Genomic DNA, 25,985 nt, shown 5'->3' with positions numbered 1-25,985 from the left:
TCCCGGTCACTGACGTCACATCCAGGTCTGGCACTGGCCGCTGATTGGTCTGTTCCTCGTACACTAAGCAGAGATGGCAGCGGCAGCGGCGGTCCGGTTACTGGGGAGTTGTCGGTGTATTGTGGCCGGATCCCGGGCCTGGCTGGGCGGTGTACAGCGGACTAGGAGCTGGCTGGAGCCCGGGGCGGCCCGCCTGTACAGGTAACAGTGCCCTGCATGCAGGCCATGGGGGCCCCTGTGTGACCTCTAGTGTGTGTGGTGTTTGGGGACGGCTGTCAGTGCCTGTTGGGTGCCTGTAGGTGCGGCTGTTGGAGTACCCTGTCAGTATGTGTGGTGTTGGGGGGGCACTGTCAGTGCCTGTAGGTGGGGCTGTTGGGGGGCCACTGTCAGTGCCTGTTGGGGGGCCACTGTCAGTGCCTGTAGGTGGGGCTGTTGGGGGGCCACTGTCAGTGCCTGTAGGTGGGGCTGTTGGGGGGCCACTGTCAGTGCCTGTAGGTGGGGCTGTTGGGGTGCCACTGTCAGTGCCTGTTGGGGGGGCTGTTGGGGGGCCACTGTCAGTGCCTGTAGGTGGGGCTGTTGGGGGGCCACTGTCAGTGCCTGTTGGGGGGGCTGTTGGGGGGCCACTGTCAGTGCCTGTAGGTGGGGCTGTTGGGGGGGCCCCTGTCAGTGTCTGTAGGTGTGCGTAGTGTAATACGGGCTGATCAGTGTCAGTCTTGGCTCAGTAGTATACTTGCACCAACCAGCCGTATCTTTATGGCTACTGACAGGTAACGTGAATACATTGATTATCTTACTATAATGGCATCTGAAAATGATTGGGATATATTAGGCTGGAAGTGAACATGTTATCCCTGAAGTGGATGTGTTGAAAGCAGAAAAAAATATGCAAGTTTACGGATTTAAAGGAGTTGTAAAGGAATTTTTTTCCCCCACCTTATTGAAATCTATGCATTAAGGTGAAAAAACATCTGATGATACCTGACCCTTCGAAAGTCCCGCGTGCGGTCCCGAGATCCTCTTCGCCGCTCAGCCTCCCCGCTGATTGGCTAGAGCGGATGGATTGAGAGCAGCGCAGCCATTGGCTGGCCCTGCTGTCCATCACATCCAGTGGCGCGGGGCCGCTCGCTGTATCACGGGAGTGCGCCTGCAAGGACTCATCACCATGCTCGCTCTCTCGCATGACTGTGATGAGTTCTTGCGGGGAGAACCAGAGACAGCCGCCGAGGGACCCCAGAAGACGAGGATTGGGGCCACTCTGTGCAAAATGAACTGCACAGTGGAGGTAAGTATAACATGTTTGTTATTTTAAAGAAAAACATTTTTTTTCCTTTAGTAACCCGTTAAGTGACTCTGACAAGAGGCAGACTGTAATGGCTAGTTGGTTGGGCACCTCTTGTGGGGTGTTCCTGGTCTGCAGTGGTCAGGACCGACCAATAGAGATCCAAGGAAGGAGAACTGGAGAACCGGCAACAGTCATGGGTGGCCAAGGCTCATTGATGAACCCGGGGAGCGAAGAAAAGTGTCAGAACACACCGTGCATCACATTTTGTTTATGGGGCTGTGTAGCCGCTGATCGATCAGGGTGCCCACGATGACCCGTGTCCACAGACAAAAGCACCTACAGTGGGCATGTGATCATCATAACTGGACCACGGAGCGATGGAAGAAGGTGGTCTGGTCTGAGGAATTCAAAAATGGTTTGATGTTGACTTGGCCTCCAAATTCTATTGATCTCAATCCAATCGAGCATTTGTGGAAGGTGCTGCAAAAACAAGTCCAAACCATGGAGGACCCACTTTGCAACTTGCAGAACAAAATGATTTGCTACTGACAGCTTGGTGCCAGATACCACGGCATGCCTCAGTGGGTTGTGGTGGGTGGTCATTATGTTATGCCTGATTGGTGTATATGAGGAGTCAGGCTGATGTATACAGTTCAAGTTCCTCTGCCCCTCCCCCCCATGTCATGTGTGTGTTTGTGGTGGAGAGCTGTCAGTGCAGCAGGTGGTAGTGATGATTACAGTCACTGGGGAGAGAGTATGGAAAGTCTATCTATACATTCCTGTTCTGTAAGAGATGCCAATGAAGGGATTTTATTATTTCTCTTCTACAAGTGCAAAAAAAATAGCTGCTCATCCAGCCACCTACCAACCGAAGATGGACAACAAGATCCATGTTCCTCTCGGATATATACAGCTTCCTCTAGCGAGGCTAATGCTGTACTATACATAGAATCTGTTACACAGCCCTATATATCCATTTGACCTCTGGAAGATTTACCCCCCTTCATGGCCAGGTATTTTTTTGCTTTTTGGCACTGTTACTTTATCTGGCAATTGCTTGGTCATGCAACTCTGTACTCGGATGAAATTTTTTATTTATTTTTTTTTCACAAAAACTGACTTTCATTTTGGTATTTGTTCATTATTGCATTTTTTTCTTATGCTGTAAACAAACTGATCATTTTGAAAAAATAAACAATGTTTTACTTATAGAACACAGCCAATAAATAAAAAAAATCTTAAATTTAGGCCAATATGTAGTCTGCTACATATTTTTGGTTTAAAAAAAAATACTAACTATATATATATATATATATATATATATATATATATATATATATATATATATATATATATATATATATATATATATATAGTTAGCTGGCTCCTAGATTCCAAGCACATTTGTTATATATATATATATATATATATATATATATATATATATATATATATATATATATATATATATATATATATCTCAAATGTGCTTGGAATCTAGGAGCCAGCTAAAAAAGTTAGGAGCCAGAAAACGCACCCCGTTCCGACGAGCTTGCGCGCAGAAGCGAACACATACGTGAGCAGCGCCGGCATATGTAAACGGTGTTCAAACCACACATGTGAGGTATCGCCGCGATTGGTAGAGCGAGAGCAATAATTCTAGCTATAGACCTCCTCTGTAACTCAAAACATGCAACCTGTCGATTATTTTAAACGTCGCCTATGAAGATTTTAAAGGGTAAAAGTTTGTCGCCATTCCACGAGCGGACGCAACTTTGAAGCGTGACATGTTGGGTATGAATTTACTCGGCGTAACATTATCTTTCATAATATTAAAAAAAATGGGGATAACTTTACTGTTGTCTTATTTTTTTTTTAATTAAAAAAAGTGTAATTTTTTTCCCAAAAAAGTGAGCTTGTAAGACCGCTGCGCAAATACGGCATGACAGAAAGTATTGCAACGATTGCCATTTTATTCTCTAGGGTGTTAGGAAAATATATATAATGTTTGGGGGTTCTAATTAGAGGGAAGAAGATGGCAGTGAAAATAGTGAAAAATTACATTAGAATTGCTGTTTAACTTGTAATACCAATGGCTCACCGCCAGATGGCTCCAGCTCACACAAAAAAAAAAAAAAAAAAAAAAATAATTTTTTGCCCCCCCTTCCAAGCCAAGTCGCCAGGAGCCTATTTCTAGTCGCCATGGCGACCTGGCGCCTGGGATTTGTCGAGCCCTGTATATATGTATATATGTGTGTGTATATATGTGTGTGTATATATGTGTGTGTGTGTGTGTGTGTGTGTGTGTATATGTGTGTGTGTATATACACATATATATATATGTGTGTGTGTGTGTGTGTGTGTGTATAGATAGATAGATAGATAGATAGATAGATAGATAGATAGATAGATAGATAGATAGATAGATAGATAGATAGATAGATATAGAGAGAGAGATTTCTGTAAAAGTTTTATAGCATCTACAATCACTGGGATATATACTGGCATTTTTATTTTTTTTATACTCGCATTGGCAGTGATCAGCAACTTTATAGCAGGATTGCAATAATATGGCGGGCAGTCTGACACCAACTACTAACTGACACTTTGTGGGGACCAGTGATACTAATACAGTGATCAGTGCTAAAAAAAACTGCACGGTCGCTGTACTAATGACACTGGCTGGGAACAGGTAACACCCTAGGGTGATCAAAGGGTTAAATGTGTGCTTGAAAGGTTTGTGGTGTGTGTTGTGTGTTTTTTTTTTTTTTGTATAATATGTTATACTTGTCTTCTCTGTGCCAGGGTTTTACACAAAGTGGCCCCGATCTTCCTCTCCTGGGGTCCCCCAGCAGCATTCCCCCTCAATGAGCCGCATTCCTGGGGGACACCTGTGCGCGCGTGCTCCTGAGTCCTGCGGCGTCTTTTGACACAGACAGCAGAAGTCGGCTCCGCCACGTGTCACTGGGTTTGATTCACAGCAACGGGAGCCCATGGCAGCGCTGCTATCAATCTATACAATCAGGGCCCGCGACAGCGGCTGGAGTTGCTGTGCTTGTCCCTGTCGATGGAAAGATCGGGTTTAGTTAAGTAAAAGGGGGGGGGGGGTTTACAACCCCTTTACCCAGTGTGTGTTTACACTATGGGATGTGCTGGATTTTTATTGCCTGTTGTGCAGGGAAACCATAACCGTCACATCCCTGCTGACAGGACATAGCTTTGTATTGTTTACATGTCCTGTGTTCCTCCTCGCCAATCGGTGGGTGCCGGCGGTCATCCATTGGCAGGCAATTACTTTTAACGTCCCACTTCATTCTGAGTGACTGCTGCTTCTGTGGCTCATGGTCATAAGTGGGGTACCTGGGGCATCATAGAGGCCCCCCTTATGATGTCACAGGGGAGGAAAGGGCCGTGAAGAAAAGGATATCTATATAAGAATGTGAATACAAATATTTTACAAATATATATTTATATTGTATTATATATTTTATAATTGTAGCTTCCAGCTACAGCGAACAATCCACAGGTGAACACGAAAGTGTCAGGCCATTTGTTGCGGTGAGTTTGCATTTCTGATGGGTGGTGGAAGCACGCAGTCACTGTGGTGTGGTGAAAGCACTTATTGAAGATCGGGAAGGATTTTTTCTTTTCCTTTGCTCTCCATTTATGAACTATTTATATATATTTTTTTGTTCACTTAGACAGTTCATGGACTTTATTTGCCAACCTGGTATTTTTTGATGCGATTTTTGCACGGATTTTTGGACACTTATATATTGACTCACTTAGAGGGTGGATTATTTATTTATTTTTCACTATGTCACTGTACCAATATTATATTTGTTGATTTACATTTTCACCTATTTTTTTGAGCGCTGTTTAATATCACATTTGGCACCTTATTTATAATAGGTATCACTGTATTTGCATATTAACTATTTTGGATTCTATAATTTTTAAAGCAGCAGCTCTTGCATATTTATTAATTTATTCATTTATTTTATAAATATCACTAGTGTTCACATTTATTCTCCAGCTACGCGCAGTGAGGGTGGCTCACATTAGACGGCCCTTATCTCCACCCCTTTTTTCTAAATCCACAGGTGAGGTGATGCTTTCAGGTTTCACCGTCTGCAGTTTCTGACAGTCTTCTGTACCATTGGACTGAATATTATGTAAGACTCCTGTGTGCTCTCAGGGGCCAATTATATCTAGATGGGTGACTACCACTGCCGAGGGTGGTTGGGCATGTAGGTGAAATCTGACTGTCCTGGAGGTCAGTGCCTGGCAGTGCTACCTGAACATGGACCTTGACACTACTGATCCCTGCTGGACTGGTCAAATTTCCATCCTTGTGTGGCCAGATGTAGGGGAAAACTTGTCTGTGATATACTAGTGACAAAACCTTCATATATCTTGAGAAAATATTTACTTGGTAATTCCTAATTTTGTGTTGTTGGAAGGCATTAACATCGAGGGCATACGTTTTTCCTGCTTTTTCACCTTGCAAGAAAAAGGTTTCCCTTTAAATCCTTTGGGACTCTTTTACACCAACTGCGCTACGGATGCGGTACGTCTTAAAAAGTCCTGCATGCTGCATCTCTGGTGCGGTTTTGAAAACTGCACCAAAAATGCAGCTGCCCATTGAAATGAATGGAAGATGCATGAAAAACGCACTGCATTTTGCTCTGTGTATGTGTATATGTGTGTGTGTGTGTGTGTGTATGTATGTATATATATGTATATGTATATGTGTGTGTGTGTGTGTGTGTGTGTGTGTGTGTGTATATATATATATATATATATATATATATATATATATATATATATATCAAAACGCACTGGTACCACATCTCAAACACAGGAAAACATGCATATGCATTTTAGGTTGTCTCTTGTTTGGAATATTTATATAATGCCGTTATGATACCAGATTTCACAGTCTGGAATGGATATAGAATTTTTGCACGAGCTGTACTTTGACCAAGAATAGATGTCATTTTTGCAGAGGCTTTTCTCCATAATTTAAGGGCTTGGTTAAGAATCGGTTGAAGTATTATATTGTTGAGTGCATGTGAAGGACATGGGAATTGTAAACTTGTAAATTGAATGCGCAGATTATAGATGGCCAATCCCTTCTCAGAAATGCGTTTGTATAGTACACATGTGTTGCCCAGTATACACGGGTCCCAGTCTGATCTCGCGCCGTATCAGATTTTGTAATGTAACCCTCATGAGATTAGGTCTGCATGCCTTCCATACAAAACAGTAAAAAATACTGAAGGGACAAATAATTTTTGCCTGTTAGACTGGTTTGGTCAGGGTAATGTGATCAGTTACATGGTAGCTTAGACCAACCTTTTTCAATCAGGGTGCCTTGAGGTTTCTTCAGGGGTGCCCTGGCAAAATACCTAAAAATTGGCCCAAAATACTTTGGAACCCAGTGGGTGGGTGAAACCTGCCCTTTTAGTTACACAAAGCCACAGATTTTCATTTGTGCACCATTAAACCCTTCTAGCTGCCAACCTCCTAATGACCAATGACATCAGTTGCTAAGGAGGATGTTGGTTGCATATCATTTTTGGTTTGACCCTCCCTTTCCCCCTCTCCATCAGCTTTGGGGTCTCATTAGCTAAGTGATGGAGAGACACTGAAGGAGAAGAGAAATGCTGGAATACTAGTCAGTACCAGTTTGCAAAAGTGTATTTGCTTTGGAAGAATAAATCACCTCTAACAGTGGGTGTCCTACATGTATTGATGTTGCTGCATTATGTAAAACCTTTAAGGAGTATAGGGGGCGCGCGCCGCAGAAGCCAATGCGAAGGACAGAACGGAGATCTGTCAATGTAAACAGATGGATCTCTGTTCTGTCAGGGAGTAGAGACAGATCATCTGTTCCTAGTATTTAGGAACAGTGATCGGTCTCCTCCCCCAGTCAGTCCCACCCCCCCTCCCACAGTTAGAAACACACATAAGGAAATACATTTAACCCCCTTGATCGGGGGTTAAACTAAGGAAGAAATACATTTTTTTTTTTTTTTTTTTTTTTTTTATATACATTTTTTTTTTGGGGGGGGATATTTTAATATAGTAAAAAATATTGTTTTTTAAAAAAAAAAAAAAATTCAAAAGTGTCGGTCTTTTATTGTTTATAGCGCAAAAAATTAAAACCGCAACCTCTATTTGGGGGGGGGGGGGGGGGGGGGGGGAGAGGACGTAAATTTTGTTTAGGTACAGTGTTGGACAACCACGCAATTGTCAGGTTAAAGCGACGCAGTGCTGTATGACAAAAAATGGCCCAGTCAGGAAGTGGGTAAATCCTTCCAGGGCTGCAAGCAGGTGAATACCCATTCAATATATAGGGCAGTTATAACTGCAATGGGATTTGTATTTATTTTCATTCGGTTCTGTGTTTTACCACAGCTCTGCCACACAACACAGGTCTGCCTGGCTGGGCAATAGACCTGTTGTTGTTTTTTTTTTTTTTTTTTAAATGCATGGTACTAATTGATCACTTAACCTCTTTGATTTTAGGTTTGCCCAGTACATATACAATAGATATAAAAAGTCTACACACCCTTATTAAAATGTCAGGTTTCTGTGATGGTGGGGAAAAAAAAAACTGAGACAAAGATAAATAATTTCAGAACTTTTTCCACCGCAGTTCTGCTCCGTGCACTTTATTTTTTTTCTGCACAAAATGCATGTTCTGTGTCTTCCATGTATTCCAATGGCTCTAGTTCACACCATGCAGTCAGTTTCTGCACCGAAAACTGACTGCATTGTTTGAGCTAGAGCCATTGGAATACATGGAAGACACTGTGCATGCATTTTTAGTGCAGAAAAAATGCGCACGGAACTGCATCTGGTGTGAACTAGCCCTTAATGTGACCTATAAACTGTACAACTCGGTTGAAAATCTTTTAGGGTGAGGGAGGGAGAAGTAAAAATAAAATGGTCCCAAAAATGTGTCAAGTGTCCGATGTGTCCAACTATCGCAGTCATGATAAAAATCGCAGATCGCCGCCATTATTAGTAAAAAAAAAAAAAAAAAATGCCATTCTATCCTTTATTTTGTAGACACTATAACTTTTGCGCAAACCAATCAATATATGCTCATTGCGTTTTTTTTTTTATTTATTATTTATTAAATATATTTTTGGGGATATTTATTATAGTAAAAAAATATTGAATTTTTTTCAAAATTGTCGCTCTATTTTTGTTTATAGCGCAAAAAACGAAAAACCGCAGAGGTGATCAAATACCACCAAAAGAAAGCTCTATTTGTGGGGAAATAAGGAATGTCAATTTTGTGTGGGAGCCACATCACACGACCGCGCATTTGTCAGTTTAAGCGACGCAGTGCCAAATTGTAAAAAGTGGCCAGGTCTTTGGCCAGCAAAATGGTACCGTGAGCCTTCCAGCTTTCAGAACTGCCTTAATTATTTGTGGCATAGATTTAACGAGGTGTTGGAAACATTCCTCATTCATCACACAGTTGCTGCAGATTTGTCGGCTGCACATCCATGATGCAGAGCTCCGTTCCACCACATCCCAAAGGTGCTCCATTGGATTGAGTTTTAGTGACTGTGGAGGCCATTGGAGTTCAGTGACCTCATTGTCATGTTTAAGAAACCAGTGGTGAGATGATTTGAGCTGTGACATGGTGCATTATCCTGCTGGGAGGAGCCATCAGAAGATGGGTACACTGTAGTCATAAAGGGATAGCATGGTCAGCAACCATACTCAGGTAGGCCGTGACGTTTAAACGATGCTCAATTGGTACTAAGAGGCCCAGAAAATATCCCCCGCACCATTACACCACCAGCCCAAACCATTGATACAAGGCAGGATGGATCTATGCTTTCATGTTGTTTATGTCAAATTCTGACCCTACCGTGTGAATGTCACGGCTGAAATTTGAGACTCGTCGGACCAGACATTTGTCCAATTTTGGTAATCCTGTGGAATTGTAGCCTCCGTTCCTGTTTCCTGTTCTTAGCTGACGGAAGTGGCACCTGATGTGATCTTCTGCTGCTGCCCATCTGTTTCAAGGTTCGATGTGTTGTGCATTTAGAGATGGTATTCTGCATACCTTGGTTTTAACGAGTGGTTATTTGACTTACTGTTGCCTTTCTATCATCTCAAACCAGTCTACCCATTCTCCTCTGACATGAACAAGGCATTTCCTCTACACAACTGCCACTCGCTGGATCTTTTCTTTTTCTGACCATTCTCTGTAAACCCTAGTGTGTGTGTGTGTGTGTGTGTGTGTGTGTGTGTGTATATCAACAGCTTTTGAAATACTCAGACCAGCCCGTCTGGTACCAACAACCATGCCATATTCAAGGTCACTTAAATCCTCTTCACCATTCTGATGTTAGGTTTGAAGTTGGCTTCACCATGTTTAGATGCCTAAATGCATTGAGTTGCTGCCACGTGATTAACTATACCTGTTTGTAACTAATAAATTGACTACTGAGTGTATGTCTACAACACTAGACATGTTACCTTTTGCTCAACAACATGTGTGTATGAGTTAAAATGCAGTATGGATCACTTCTTACACCAGATCTTCTGCTGGCATGATTCTATGTAAAGAACACAGGGGCCTTATTTAGATAACACAAGCTGAGCTCAGGGCCCCAAAGGTTTACTGACTGCAGGGCTGAGTGTTCCTCCCACACTGGCTGCGCAGATAAGAGTGCACTCTATATTGTGAACTCTGATACCATGACACTGCAGCATTGTGATGATCAGTTGTTTGTTCTTTTTTTTTTTTTTTTTTTTCCATAAACCGTTTTAGTACAAGGCATAAACGTTTTGTCATGTTACTGAGCTGCTTCCATAGTCATGAAATCTGTTCATTGTTTACATTTTGTCCCATAACAGGAAATTTCCTCCTTTCCTCTGCATTACAGTAATGATAACTTTGTGCTTGTTTTTTGTCTTTTTTATTTTTTTTTTTGCTTTCTTTTAGGCCCCTTTCACACTGGGGCGTTATTCGAGCGTTTTTCGAATGAAGCCTCATCTGCAATCCCTATGTTCTGGTAAAGCACTGCTAACGTTTTAGGGCGTTTTTGCAGTGCCTCAGTGTGAAAGGGTAAGGCGTTTTTTACAGCGCTTTCAATTCATTTCAGTGGAGAGGGGCGTTTTTGGAGCATTTTTTTCAGCGTCCAAAGATGCTGCTTGCAGGACTCAGTGTAAAAAGGGTCCATTGAGATGCATGGAGAGCGTTTTAATAGCGATATTTTTAACGCTGTAAAAACACTTCAGTGTGAAAGGGGTCTTAGGGCGGCCTTTACAGCTATGTATTTTTGTGTTTAACCTGCTTTGTTTAATTGCATTGGCCACATACGTTGTCAAGTTTTGATAAGCCCTGCTATTGCCATCGTTTATCCTTTTTGACTTGTGTCCATGCATCAAAAACTGGGGCCAACACACCATATAGACATGAACTAGCACCATTAAAAACAATTACAATTTACACACACAAATCCCCCATTTTGGCTGTCGTGCCCACAATCGCGCATGGACGGCCGACATTACGGCCACTGGCCACATGCATCGAGTGCCTTGCCGCGCAGCGTGTATGCCTGCTATGGCTCTTAAAGGAGCTGCCCTACAGGTATGGTAGGCTTAAGGTTGTATCGTCAAAACTACTACTACCACCCTTTTCCAGAATTTGACAAATGACTGACCTACGTTCTCTGTTGGCAGGGGCTTATGGACTTGCCAAATTTAAATAGAATCTATGATACTTTCCAAGGCAGAACACACACTTTTTATAACTTTGGTGTGGGTGGCATAATATACACAGGCTTTGTGGCCCCCAAGGACTGCGGCACCCAGCCATGGCTGACACAATCCTCTACTTGTACAGTTTTTTCCTATGCACACACTAGTCGCAGTGATGTGCTTCATTTTAATGTAAATGTAGTAACAGGTGTGCTGGAATAATTTCTCTTTATGAATGGCTTTATAAACTTGTGTCATAAGAAGCAAAGTTTAATATGTATTTTAAACCCCAAAATAGTTGTTTGATTTTCTTTTTTTTTTCTGCAGCTCAGACGGAAAGGTCTCAGTGAAGTTTATCAATCGGGATGGAGGCACAATTGTAGCGGAGGGGAAAGTTGGGGAGTCACTTCTGGATCTTGTTGTAGAGAAAAACTTGGACATTGATGGTTTCGGTAAGTATGTGTACTCCCTTAGTCGGACACTTAACTTATCCATAGGTCCCAGAGGTATTTGCTCCTTGGGTTCGGAGTTTGTAATAAAATGAACCTATGTGCAAATGTTAACGTAAAAGTACATTAAAGTGAAACTCCACTTTTGTTGAGGGAAAAAAAACATAACATTTCCCTCTGGGTGTACATTGCTATGATTTTAACAGCCTTTGCAGATTCTGACCTTTTTTGTTATTCTGAAGAAATCCCTGTGTGTTTGTCTGTGTCCATGTGGAAAAGTGAATCTAATGGGAGAGGTTTCATAATTATCAATCAGCTGTGCACCTGCAGGGTTTGCATCCCTTTTTTAGATGCGATTTCCTATTGGTAGTATCTCACCAAAAATTAAATTTTTGTTGCAAGGGATGCCTGAAATCTGACTTTTATCTTAGGGCAGACTTCTGGCAAAATCAATGAGCCAATCACACGGGGGACACCTCCAGGTAGCCATATTGCATTTTACAGAAAACTACAGTGGCTCCAGATTGAAAAGGAAAGCATTTAATTTTTAATGACATTCAATTACAATATGAATGTGTCGCAATTGTATATGCTATATTTTATTTGCATTTTTTTCCCCCACGAAAGTGGAGTTACCCTTTTAACAGTTGGTGTTGACAGTAAAAAATTGATGAAATTCTCACCTTTCCTCGTAGAAAACTCTTCTCTGGGCTCTCGCCTATATAGAGCATGATCGTGTAGCTAGGACCAGGGAAAATCTCACTTCTAATTATATCCCGTAATCCTTTATGGTCGGAACTTCTTTTTTTTTTTTTTTTTTCAGGGCTCATTTACAATAGCGGCAAACCCAACCCTCCTCTGAAAATCCATACTCGGACCATTTTTCAGAGATGCTTGACAGGCGATCAAGGGGGCAATATGTTGCCTCCTCACTGCTTGTTTTGACCCCCTAAATGTATCATCGCTGTGCCGGGGCCATGTGCAATGCTGTTGTGGAGCTATTGCAGAACGACCCTGTTCACCTTTGGTGTATACTTCAACCCCTGGCTGCTGCCTCAGCTAAAGGGGGAAGCTTTTGGGGGTGGTAAATATGGCTTAACCACATGGTCACTGTCCAGCAACCTCGCGTGTGAACAAGCCCTTGGTTCACTTCTGTACAGCTGCATTTGGCTCATTCATTTCAGTGGGCTTGCCTATCTGCAGAAACTTAGGGAACAAAGTCCCCTGGCCCTTTTCAAATCACTCTGCACTGAAAGCACACTGCTTTGTCTAGGGGTACTATTTGTTCTTGATTCTTCTAAGCTTTGTTTGACCCCCCCTGAGTAAGGGTGGTCGCAGGCTTTCAGGTAAACCTCCATCTCAAATGTGGTGACAGTTATCGCAGCTGCTGAGCACTTTACCTGTGTTCTACACTGCACTTGGGAGTCACTGTTGTTGGATTTCAACACATTTATGAACTTTTGTATTTGTACCACATGATATTTATTTTTGCGATTTCAGTATTATCACACAAGAATCGCATGACATATTTTCTTGGACTTTACACAATTTTATGTACTACACTGTATACTACACTTTATTGGGTATTTTCTATTTTGTCTTTCAGGTTGTGTGTGTGTGTGTGTGTAAAATAAATTATATATATATATATATATATATATATATATATATATATATATATATATATATATATATATATATATATATATATATATATATATATATATATATATATATATATATATATATATATATATATATATATATATATATATATATATATATATATAATATATATATATATAATTAAAATTTCTCTCATACATATACTTGGCGGGATTGCAGCGGACAAATTTGACACTTTTGGGACAACTGGCATTTATAAAGTGGTCAGTGCTAAAAAAAAAAAAAAAAAAGTAGCCACTGATTTACTGTATAAATATCACTGGCAGGGAAGGGGTGAGGTGTTTCCAACTGTGGGGGGCATGAGACTGACTGGAGGAGACCGCTGTTCCTAATCACTAGGAACAGCAGCTCTGTCTCCCCTCCCCTGACAGAATGGGGATCTGTCTGTTTACATTGACAGATCCCCGTTCTGTCTCTCTCAGGAGTGATTGTGGGTGGCCGGCAGACATCATGGCTGCAGGCCATGCGCCACGGGCACGCACCACAGTGGTCGTACAGCAGCAGACGTACAAAGACAGCGATTCACCAAGGAGAGTACAACAGCGACGGCTGGGTGGTGGTGAGACTTGCCTGACACAGTGATCCCTAGGAAAGCAGAGTGCTTCACATGGCTTTCATGTTTATGGGGTCATTTATATGCTTTGCATTTTCCATAGTGGTCTGAAGCCTGTCTGGGGAGTTTGGATGGAAACAGCCATGCAGACCAATTTGATGCAGTGTGTGGCATATGGTCTGAGCACTGATAGGCTGATAGGCTGACCCACCACCCTTCAACCTCTGCAGCAATGCTGGCAGCACTCATACGTCTATTCCCCTAAAGACAACCTCTGGATATGATGCTGAGCACGTGCACTCAACTTCTTTGGTCAACCATGGTGAGACCTGTTCTGAGTGGAACCTGTCCTGTTAAACCGATGTATGGTCTTGGCTACCGTGCTGCAATTCGGTTTCAGGGTCTTGACAATCTTCTTATAGCCTAGGCCATTTTTTAACAACAATTCTTTTTTTTCAGATCCTCACAGTTCTTTGCCATGAGGTGCCATGTTGAACTTCCAGTGACCAGTATGAGGGAGTAAGAGCAATAACACCAAATTTACCACACCTGCTCCCCATTCACACCTGAGACCTTGTAACACTAACGAGTCGCATTATTCCCAGTAGGGAAAATAGCTAGTTGGGCCCCATTTAGATATTTTCACTTGGGGTGTGCCAGCGGTTTAGACATTAAAGCGGGAGTTCACCCATAAAACAATTTTTTCAAAGAATCCCCTTAGATGGATGCTCATTTTGTCTAGGGGAATTGGCTAGTTGTTTTAAAATATGAGCTGTACTTACCGTTTTCGAGATGCATCTTCTCCGTCGCTTCCGGGTATAGGTCTTCGGGAGCGGGCGTTCCTTCTTGATTGACAGTCTTCCGAGAGGCTTCCGACGGTCGCATCCATCGCGTCACTAGTAGCCGAAAGAAGCCGAACGTCGGTGCGGCTCTATACTGCGCCTGCGCACCGACGTTCGGCTTCTTTCGGAAAATCGTGACGTGATGGATGCGACCGTCGGAAGCCTCTCGGAAGACTGTCAATCAAAATAGGAACGCCCAGTCCCGCAGCCCATACCCGGAAGCGGTGGAGAAGATGCATCTCGTAAACGGTAAGTACAGCTCATATTTTAAAACAACTAGCCGATTCCCCTAGACAAAACGAGCATGAAGCTAAGGGAAAAAATTGTACGGGTGAACCCCCGCTTTAATAGCAGTGAGTTATTTTGAGGTGACAGCAAATTTACACTGTTATACAAGCTGTACACTCACTACTTTACATTATAACAAAGTGTCATTTCTTCATTTCTTCAGGGTTGTCACATGAAAAGATATAATAAAATATTTACAAAAATGTGAGGGGTGTACTCGCTTTTGTGAGATACTGTAATTTTGTTCACCTTCTTTGCCATTCTGGGGTCTGTTTTTTAGTACACTTTTTTTTGGTGTCCCTTTGACCCTATCTAGTATCTAAGTGTCTATAATTGCGTTTTGCACACCACAGCTTGGGGAAAATCAAAACCTCCTCCTCCTGGTGCACTTCAAGTTTAGGATAGGCAGTCCAAATGTTTGGATTATTGAAAGCTTCCCAGGCAGGTAAAGAGATCCCTCTGGTGGTGGAGAAATCCAAACAACTTGACAATGGAACCATGAGACCTAATACAGACACAAGTTCATGGAGCTGGGGTGCACACCTGGGTGCAGAAATGGCACGTGTCTAGTTGAAGTGGGGAGCTGAAAGATGTGAAAGTGATTTCTCTAGCTCCTGATATCCTTTCTAGATCTTTTAAATCATCATGCCTAGATATTGTTAGACAATGCCATGCACAGTAGTGACATATATTGCCAAAACGGGGGAATCGGAAGCTGAGCTCTACCACATCTAGCGGTGAACAATTTGGGGTGGTCCCAAAGGGATTTGGCATTCTTGACAACTGTATATCTGAAAATAAATTAACTGTCAAACTTGTGGAATATTTTCCAAAGAAGGCATTGAGTTCTAGAACCCACATGGACTTGAATCTAAAAAGGGACCATTGGGTCCAAGCGACGGCCTTTGGTGTTAAAGCGCCACTCGTTTTTGCTAGCGGGGCACTTTTAACCCCGAAAAAATTGAATGAATTGGAGGCGGTTTTAGGGCGCTTAGCAGAGGCCATTTCCAGCGCTAAAGCGCCTGAAGACCACCTTGGTGTGAAAGGGGTCTGAAAGGCCTGGCGTTGATTCTAAGTGTGGTATTTGGAATCTATTACTGTGAACCTACATCATGCGTTCAAAAAAACTGCCCATGCAAGTGAAAACGGGTCATTGTAAGGCTTCAAAAAAGAAACAAACCCATTAGAGTGATAGCAGCAACATTAGGAGTGGCCAAGATTAATCTGTATCCGAATGACGGGAAGAAAAAAGTTTGGAGAAGGCTTGAAACAGCTCATGATTCAAAGCGCACAACATCATATGTAAAACACGGTGGAGGCAGTGTGATGGCATGGGCATGCATGTCTTCCAGTGGCACTGGGTCATTGGTGTTTATTGATGATATGACAGAAGCAGCCTGATGAAATCTGCAGTGTTTAGAGAGATACTATCAGCCCAGATTGAGCCAAATGCAGCAATGTTGATTGGATGGCACTTCTTGGTACAGATGGACAATGATCAAAAGCAACCCAGGAGCTTTTGAAGGAAAAGAGAAATATTCTGCAATGTCCGAGTCAAATCAATCGCCGGATCTCAACCCAATTGAGCATTTATTTCACTTGCTGAAGGCAAAACCTAAAGGCAGAAAGACCCACAAAGAACAACTAAGGACAGCTGCAGTTAGAGCCTGGTAAAGCATCAGAGAGGGGGAAAACCAGTCTTTGGTAATGTCTATGGGTTCCAGACTTCAGGCAGTTGGTGCCAGTAAAGGATTCTCAACAAAATATTAAAAATGAACATTTACATTTTTTTATTTTACAGCTGTTATTTATGATTTGTCCATAAATGAAGAGCGCCGTTTGTTATCCCTAGTGCTTGCTTTTAATCTAGTAGTTTCTGCCTTAATCTATGCTTGGGAACAAATATAATACGATGCTTTCTAGTCCTTTTTAGACAGACTACTAAGTTTGTGCTGTTCTCTGATTTGAGTGAGTGAGAAACTTATATAGCGCAACACATGCAAACTGAATCGCCTCTGGGCGCTTGGTATCCATTCCCCGGGCCCTCAGAAGAGATGGGTTTTGATCTTTCTCCTGAAGGCCAAGTGGTTTGCCTCCAGCCGGTTGGTAGAGCGTTCCATACTCTGGATCCTTGGACTGCAAATCTCCGTTCTCCTTTGGACTTGTATCTGGAGTAGATTTTGGTTGGTGGATCGCAGAACGCGATTGGAGTTGTGAGTTTATAGTTTTTCGCATAGATATTGGGGGGCATTTCCTTGCACACACTTTGTGTTAGACAGAGTGCCTTGAAAGTGATTCTGTCTTTTACTGGCACCAATGGAGGGATCTCAGTGAAGGTGAGATTCCCATGGTTTTTTCCCAGTCACAAGTCTGGCGGCTGTATTTTGAACGACTTGCAGACGAGTGATTTGGTATTTGGGGAGTCCGAGATAAAGGGGATTTGCATAGTCAAGTCTGGAGTTGATCATTGTTCCCACCACGACTGCTATGTCTTCTTTTGGAGTAAAGGGAATGAGTCTGCGTAGTAGGCGCAGCAGATGATGGGATCCGCTGACTACTGACCATATTTGTGCATCCATTGTCATGTAGGTGTCAAAAATTACTCCTAGACTTTTAACTTTGGTGCTAGGGGTGATAGTTTCACCCAGAATGGGCGGGGGTGTCCAAGTTGTTGCGGGATGATTCTTTCGCTTGGCTTGAAACAGGAGAAGTTCTGTTTTCGAACCGTTGAGTTTAAGGTAACTCTTGGTCATCCAATTTTCTATCAGGGTAAGGCATTTCTCAAGTCCGAGATAATGATCCTTTTTATTACAGATGCGAAAATAAAGTTGTGTGTCATCTGCATAAGAGTGGTACAGTAGCTTCTGGTTACTGATGATTTCAAAGAGAGGACGGAGATGGATATTGAACAGAACAGGCGACAAAGGGGATCCCTGAGGGGCTCCGCATGACACCGTGCGTTTTCCAGAAGTGAAAGGACCAAGTTTCACTACTTGTGATCGGTTCTCCAAGAAGGAGGAGAACCAAGATAGATCACCTTCTGTGACTCTGGCTACTTCAGCTAGCCGAGTCAATAGTAATTTGTGGTCTACCGTGTCAAATGCTGCGCTCCAGCAGTACCAGAAGACAAGATTCTCCTTCGTCTGCTGCCTCGAGAGCGTCATCCCATATTTTGAGAAGTGCTGTTTCTGTTCTGTGACCAGGACGGTAACCCGATTGGAATGGATCGAGTAATTTATGGGTGTCTAAATGATGTTGCAGCTGTTGTACAACTTCTTTCTCCATTACCTTGGAGAGAGCATTTAGAGCTGTTATGGGCCGACGGTGGTTTGGGTCTTTGGGGTCAAGGGTGTTTTTTTTTTTTTTTTTTTTTTTTTTTTTTTTAGAATGGGTTGGATTATGCCTTGTTTCAGCAGGGTTGGCACTATGCCCTCCTTGAATGACTGACTGGTTTATGAGCTGCGTGATAGCTGGCGCCAAAATATCGGCACATTCTTTCAGCAGTTTGGTGGGGATGATATCATTGGGCGCTGTGCTGTTCTCAGAGTACTGATGACGTTTTTTGTGGCGTAGATGGAAATGGGTTTTAGAGTGAAATTATTTGATTGCGGCGGTTTTATGTGGGTATTTGCTCTGTGATTTAGGGGGAGGTCGTTGAAGGTTCTATTTTGCTGAATACTTTCACGGATTTTTTCAATTTTGTTAATGAAATAATCCGATAATTTGTTTCAAAATTCTTGTGAATCAGAATTAGGGGCCTCTAGGCAGATTGGGTTCATGGTACTGGTGACTAGATTGAAGAGTTCGCGGGGGCGGTTTAGGGCGGTTTAGTTTTGGTATTGGGCCTGGTTTTACCAAAGCTTCATAGCTAGGTTGTGTCCACTGCCATTTCACCAAGACTGTATTCAGTGGTCAGAAAAAAGGGTACATTTTACTATTATAAGATTCTCTGATTACTTATTGCCTTTTCAGCCCAACCCTTGGGAACAGTCCTATTGGAGTTGTACTGGAAGTATCGTCATTCCTCATTGGTTTGCCAAGCAATGTAAATGATAGCAGCATGGGAGTATCGCTTGTAGTGCTGGGGTCTGACTTGCTAATCAGTGGGGTGATAGTTTCCTGGAAATCCAGTGTAAAAATGTTCTTTCCTTCCCTCTCTGCATACTATTTATATAACTGCAGTATCGCCATATTGTGCAATTTAATTGGTTGTGCAAAGGAATAGAATCTAGTTTAATATATTCTGTATTTCATTGTTCAGCTGTTCTAAAACTCCATGTTATAGTTGGTGACAAGCTAATCCCTTTTATTATACCTGCTGTGTATTCTTATGCCTGGTCCTCCTTGTGCTAGGATGTTTATAACCTATTTGTTTTTGCTGAGGTAGGATGTGTGGAATTACTTGACAGAATGAAGGTTGGAGTTCAGGAATAAAGGGTCCCTTTTACAATTTTCGCATATGCTGCAGAGCCGTGTGTGGTAATACAATTTTTTTTTTTTTTGTTTACATTAATGCCTAACTTTTGGGCACAAGAAAAAAAGAAAAAACTACTCCTTGCATTGGGGCCCCCAAGTTGCAAGGATTACATGCTTTTAGCCTAGATATAGAGAAACCAGGTTTCCCCGGTCATATTAGGGGACAGCAACATGAAAGATGATTGGTTCTTCTCTTTAAAGGAAAAAGCAAGTCAACAGATTAAAAAAACCTTACACCCAGATTTGCTACAGCCTATTTGGGTCTCTAACTGGCCGTGTCAAACCTTTTTAGGCAGGCTGTGCCATTTAAGGATTGTCTTTTTTTCAATTCATGAAGCCCCTAGCATGGTCCTCTGTCCTTCTGGCTAAGCAGAATTGCTTAAAGATGAATTACAGGCATTTGTATATTTATACATTGGTCCAACCTACACCAGTGTAACTATGTAACTACTTGTATACCATACCTGGTCATACCCCTTTTGGGTGGAGCCTTGCTTTAAGGCAGAATGGGGCTCCAGGAAAGGTGGCAGATTTGGCCACCTATTCCTGCTATTGACATTAGGATTTTAATGGGCACATTAGGGCCATCCCATCCACAATGTCTGTGTTTTGATGGAGGGGGCCATGCCAGTACAAACAACCTACAAATGCATCTTCCCTTGTAAAGTGGAAGGCAGGTGTGCAACTTAGGCCATTCCCCAATTCCCTCTGGTTTTCTGTAGAAGTATGAAGGTTATACTGTAGCTTTGACCCATCCCCCCCCACCCCCAAACATTCACATTGCTTTGTGAATGATTTGACTCTGCATATTGCACTTGTTTCTTCTGGTAAGGTACAGAGTCTGCATGGACAATAAACTTGTATCACCACAATTGGACCTTATGTATTAAAGTGGTGACTTTAAGAAATGGTTTCTTCAAATTTTTAGGACCGGTTTCCCTCTTGCATGTATAGTACAGACATTTTGAAAGGGGCCAATAATCCTGCATGGCATGCTATTCTAAGTCTCTTAAATGCACTTTTAACAAAGTTGTACAAGGGAAGCTTATATTCTGTAGGGTTTTATCACTTGTCCGCCTAACAATAATGTGGTTTTGCATTTGACTGTATAATCGTATTCTCTAGCTGTATGCTCACCCTACTGAATAGCTGAAATATTTTCAACAGGTGCATGCGAGGGGACGCTGGCCTGCTCTACGTGTCACCTCATCTTTGAAGATCACATATTTCAGAAGCTGGAACCAGTCACTGATGAGGAAATGGACATGCTGGATCTTGCCTATGGACTCACTGAAATGTAATTATTTATTTTTAGGGAAAAAAAAATCTTCTTTTTTTTTTTTTCCTACAACCACTGGCAGTACAGTTGCCTTTAGGACTGCCTGCCAATCTGAGTATATGTGCAGGTATATTGCTAAATTGTATTGGTTTCAATGGGATTATGGTGATGTTGTAAAGTGTCTTTGGTAAACTGTGTTTACACTTTTAACTTCTAAAATGATGCAGTGGAGTGCTGAGAGGTAGTCCATGAATAGATGTTCAACAATTTACTATTGTGTGCAAATTACCCCAAACCAAATATAACCCTAACAAATGCCTTCCCCAAAAATGGCCAACAACTAGCATACCCCCCCATACATGAATTTGATTCAAATTTAAAACCGTTTGATCGAATTCTACGCGTAAATGTTGTGTGTGTGTGTGTGTGTGTGTGTGTGTGTGTGTGTGTTGGTTTTTTATTTTTTTACCAACATTCATTTAACAATGATTCTTTTTTTTCACCCCCATTTGCAGGTCACGATTGGGTTGCCAAATTTGCCTCCAGCCATTTATGAATGGAATGACTGTAAAAGTCCCAGAATCTGTAGCAGATGTACGACAAACAGTGGATATGGGCAAGAGCTCTTGAAATATGCCAAATATGGAGCAATATATTAACTTTTGATATATATTTTTTTCTTTATTTTTATAATAGTTCTTACTTTAATGCAACTCCTTACATATGATTATCTCTAAAGAGTAGGAGACTACTCTTAGTACTTAAAACTACTGTTTTCTCGCTATCTGTGTCTCGTTAGAGTGATTTCCCTTCACTTCTGCCTCTCTTGGAAGTGAAAGGATATCTTTCCGATGTAGAGGAAATCTATCTTGGGCCCCTTTTTAGATGAGCGGATCTCTGTGCTGAGCAGGCGAATAATAGGTTTGTGTCTGCTCCACTATGCAGAGCAGATACTAACAGTATGCTTTCCTCTATGGGGCGGTCGAATGGAAACGGACTACATGTCCATTTACATCCGATTGTCATGCAATCGGACCTGCTGGACGGATCGCCATATGTCTATTATGAGCATTTTTTTTTTTTTAAGGGATTGGGTGCCCGGCGGGTGCCAGCGGACTCATTGAAATAAGTATGGTGTTCTGTGCTAAGGTGATGCAATAGCTGCTGCCCACCCTAGCTAAGCCCACAAATGTTGCATCCGTAGAGACTAACAAGAAAATAAGGGGGTAAGGTGCTGCTTTGTACTTATTGGGTGATATAAAGATGGAATGAATAAATTGAATTGAATAAAATAGTGCACTGTCACTTAAAGTGCAGTTCCAGCCATTTAAAAGTCAGCAGCTACAAAGAGTGTAGCTGCTGAATTTTAAGAATCAGACACTTGCCTGAACCACGGTCCAGCGATGCGTGTGTACGAAGCCCCGCTCCTCTCTGAGGTGCCGGAATTCTAACTGTGTGCGGTCGGCTGTTTGCATTGCACATGCGCAAGCCGTGCTGTGCCATGTGAATGGCCGGCCAATCTTCTGGGACCTGAAACTTGTCCCAGAAGATTGTAAGGGGAGGAGAGGTGAAATTCCTTCTGGCACTGCGGAGCCAGGAGAGGAAGTGGGAGATGGGTGCCCATAAAAGCAGGGTACCCCCCCAAAAATGACATGCCAAATGTGTGATATCAGAGGGTCACCCGCACTTAAAGCGGAAGTTCAATTTTTGGGGGGGAACTTCCGCTTTAAATAGCGAAGACGCACTAATGAATAAGTATATGAAGTGTGCAGGCACAACCCTGCTGTCTAATAACATCCATTAGTGACATAAGATATAAACAAAGTGCTCAGAGTACTTGTAGTGCAAAACAACAAGGTAATGTCAGTTTCTTGGATTTTTTTTTTTTTTTTTTTTTAAATCTGTAAGCAAAAAAATCGTTTCATGAATTCACAAAGGTAAAACGCCACTTTCCTCACACTGCAGAGCTGACTCGAGTTTCTTGGAGCCTGCAAACAGAGACTAGAGCACAGCTCATCCATACAGCCTGGAGTCTAAATGTTGTGCTTGGTGATCACACACAACCTGTATGTGTACAGTGTGGATTGTATACAGAGAGAGAGACGAATATATACCATATCCCAGCATCGAGGAGGTAAAAAAAATCTCTACATGAATGAATTCCACTGGCTGGATTTCATAAACTTCCCAGCATCCCTCAAATGGCAAAGTAGAAGGAAACAAAGGACAAAGAGTTGACTCCATTGTGAGGCTTTTCACCCCTGCAGGGGTACATCTTTTTGGCGAGTGTGGACCTGGGGTGGGCGCATGAAAGTTCACCAATTTTCTACTTCTTTCAGTATTCACTCAAGCTCCAGCCACTTTTTTGAATATGCTCACTTGTGTGCCTATAAACCTGATTTTTTTTTTTTTTTTGCAAATTGTTTTATTTGTGTGTGTGTGTGTGTGTGTGTGTGTGTGTGTGTTTTTTTTTTGCACTCTGGGCACTTTATTTATATCTTCTGTCACTAATTGATGTTATACAGCAGGTATGTGCTTGCACGCTTCATACACTTATTCATTAGTGTGTCTTCGCTATTTACGTGACAGTACACTATTTATTTTGTTCAATTTATTCATTCCATCTTTATACCACCCAACAAGTAGAAAGCAGTGCCACTTCACCCCCTTTATTTTTATTTTTTTATTGGTCAGCGGACTGCTGACCAATGGGTGGTCTGATTTGGGTCTGCCTGAAAAACTGACAGGGTCCTCTGGTGTGAAAGGGGCCTCCCTTGTCATGGGAATAAGTTCCCCATTACAACATTTTTCCCTCGCTTTTATTCCTGATGACTTTGATCAGGACAATTAAAGAAAGTGAATCGTAGACGGCAATCGCAACCTGACAAGGTTCTAACCATTGTTCAAATCGGAAACATTTTACAAAATTGCCTTTTTAGTTATACTTTTAAGCACCTGTTAACACAATGTATTTTTTAAATATGCCTTTTAATATAATTTAGAATCTTCCAGTTTTGTCAACCTGTTTTCTCCACTCTGACTCACTGGAATGTAGTTGTGATTTCCTGTACATTGCAGTGCCACAGCAGGTCAACTTTTAACAGCTTGGGATTTGTCCAAAATATTGGAAGTTGGTTGGAGGCTTCTAATTTGATTGGTTGCTATTTGAAGCACATGACCTGTGGCCCCTAACCTGGACTCTCTGGCACCTGAATCCTGCATGAAGTTTTCCACAACTGGACATTGGTCTACGTTTACTGCAATGTCTTTTGATTCTGCAAGTCTTCTGCTGGCTTGTGCAATAGGGGAGACATCTATGCAATAGGGGAGACTTCTATAGGTACAAGAACTACGCCTGGAAATGCTAGATTTTCCCCTATAGGAGTCACAGCACTGGCCCCATCCAAGCTATGTGACATGTCCTTATCTGCTTCCACCCATGATACATACATCCACAAAATTACTGCAGCCTCATGGTCCACAAAAGTACACGTTGATGTTGATACCTTTTTGTGGTAAGAAAATGGAAAAAGCAGATATGATTGTCAGCAGTGAGCCATTCAGAAAGACTTCGCCTAACTGCAGTCAGTAATGCTTGGCTGTGGATTACTAGTTTTCAGCTGCTCTCTGCCTTATCAGATAGGATACTTATGTTTGTAATACTGGATTTTTGGACAATTGTAATTGCTGTAATTTTTTTACTTGAGAAGATAATTGGTTGTTGGAAGATTATACCTTTTTATTTAACAGTGTAATTAAGATTTTTGAGAAAAGTAAACAATAGCCATCAAGTACTATAAAATGATAGATGCTGATTTTAGAATAGTACAATGCATTAAATATTTTTTTTTCAATAAATCTGTTTAGTAATGTTTATGTGGTTTTTCTACATGTCATAAAGCAGTTTGAAATCCACCAAATTGCTGGTTGCTCACAATTGGACCAGTCCTCAAAATTCACCAAATATTTTACATTATTTTTATGCAAATAAAGTGTGTTTACTTTAAACATGAATTTTTTTTTTTTACTTTTCATCTGTGCCTCATTTAGGGCCTCCGTTCGATTACACTAGTTTGATTTTCAGATGTCACACAGAATCACCTGACTGGAAATCAGTGTTTTCAATAGTGCTGGTTCTCATCAATGCAGCAAAGCGCAATTTTGGAAAAGGGTCTGTGCTACTTTCATGTGATTCCTAAACGATTCTGGCCTCATGAAATATGCAAACCGCATCAAAGATGTATCACATAATCTCGCCTAGTTGCATAAAAAAATCAGATTATCCTTTACTTCCTGTCCTGACGCGGTAAGAGGAAATCGGAAGGAAAAACCTTTCTTATGGTGGCCATTTTTTTTTTTTATCCGATCGATGTGCGATTTTAAGCAAACTATCAAATATGCAAACAATCAAATATATACACAATTCAGATCAGGTTTGATCAAACTGAGCTGATCAGCCAGGGTAGAAGACTGATGATCGACAAGCAGCACGAGACACTTTATTTGTGAATACTATTGTATTTCGGTCGATGAGAGTGCATGGAATTGCATTGGTGAAAACAGTTGTAATCTCTTTATAATCCTAAATACCAATTTAAAATCATTTTCCTTGTTTTGTGGAATATTGATTTAAAGGGTTGTTGACTTTAGCTTAATTATTCCTTTTAAAAGATTAATCAGAAAATACATTTCTATTCTGTTGCTGTTTTGGTGACGACTCAAAACTTGTGATTTCCCCTAATTTATTTTGTCCCAGTAAAAAATGGTGAACAGCATAAATAGGGGAATCTCACAAGCTGGGGGATACAATTGGCAATACAACCTTGACAGTGCTTCTAACCCCTCTCCAACCAATCCAAAAATGTTGTTTTTGCTTTTAGGTACACTTTGGGATTATCTGAAAGCTCAACTCTGGGAATTAGATACATTTGCAGTGCCTTTTCTCCCCTGCACTGCAAGAGTTAAATGCTTGTTAACTTTAGGGGGCGATGAATAAGGTATAATTACTTTACTACTTGCTTCAAGAGGGTCCCTCCATCTATGCAGCAAGTCCCCCAAAGCCTCTTCTGTAAAATGTTCTGGGCTGCAGTTGCACAATGGTGTCATAAAGTACAATGCAGGGCCAATAGCCTTTGTGGTAGTTTTGTATTATAATTCTCAAAGTCAAGCTCTATTGTGTTCTAGGTAGCACTTAGGATAACTAAATAAATGGTAAAGAATTTGATTTGGGGAAGAGGGCCAACAGGGGTGTTTCTAAACAATGCAGTCAGGCAGACTAAGTCCCCGTGCAGCTGTAAGTAAATGTCAGTCTGACATGGGGAAAGCCAAGATTAAGTAACTGGGTTCTACAAACCTGTGCCTGTAAGAATCTCAATGCCACATCTGTGTACTA

The 25,985-nt window shown here is 41.7% G+C and overlaps 1 protein-coding gene across 1 annotated transcript; it reads left to right on the top strand.

Annotated features, from left to right (window-relative positions):
* FDX1 (ferredoxin 1) lies at positions 1 to 24,603 on the top strand. The gene is made up of 4 exons (XM_040340563.1): positions 1 to 201; positions 11,348 to 11,472; positions 20,482 to 20,611; positions 21,109 to 24,603. Exons 1-4 carry the CDS (start codon positions 74 to 76, stop codon positions 21,221 to 21,223), a joined length of 498 nt encoding a protein of 165 aa, XP_040196497.1. The 5' UTR covers positions 1 to 73; the 3' UTR covers positions 21,224 to 24,603.
* The last annotated feature ends 1,382 nt before the right edge of the window (positions 24,604 to 25,985 follow it).

The sequence above is a fragment of the Rana temporaria genome, chromosome 2, assembly GCF_905171775.1.
Source record: "Rana temporaria chromosome 2, aRanTem1.1, whole genome shotgun sequence".
NCBI lineage: Eukaryota > Metazoa > Chordata > Amphibia > Anura > Ranidae > Rana > Rana temporaria.
This window is presented reverse-complemented; position numbering and strand designations above follow the sequence as displayed.

What these genes read in the sequence shown, in the direction of transcription:
- FDX1 (XM_040340563.1), top strand. Translation starts at nt 74, where the DNA reads ATGGCAGCGGCAGCGGCGGTCCGGTTACTGGGGAGTTGTCGGTGTATT. An exon ending in GGGGCGGCCCGCCTGTACAG is followed by an intron (nt 202 to 11,347) that starts GTAACAGTGCCC and finishes TTTTTTCTGCAG; the next exon opens with CTCAGACGGAAAGGTCTCAG. An exon ending in CTTGGACATTGATGGTTTCG is followed by an intron (nt 11,473 to 20,481) that starts GTAAGTATGTGT and finishes TATTTTCAACAG; the next exon opens with GTGCATGCGAGGGGACGCTG.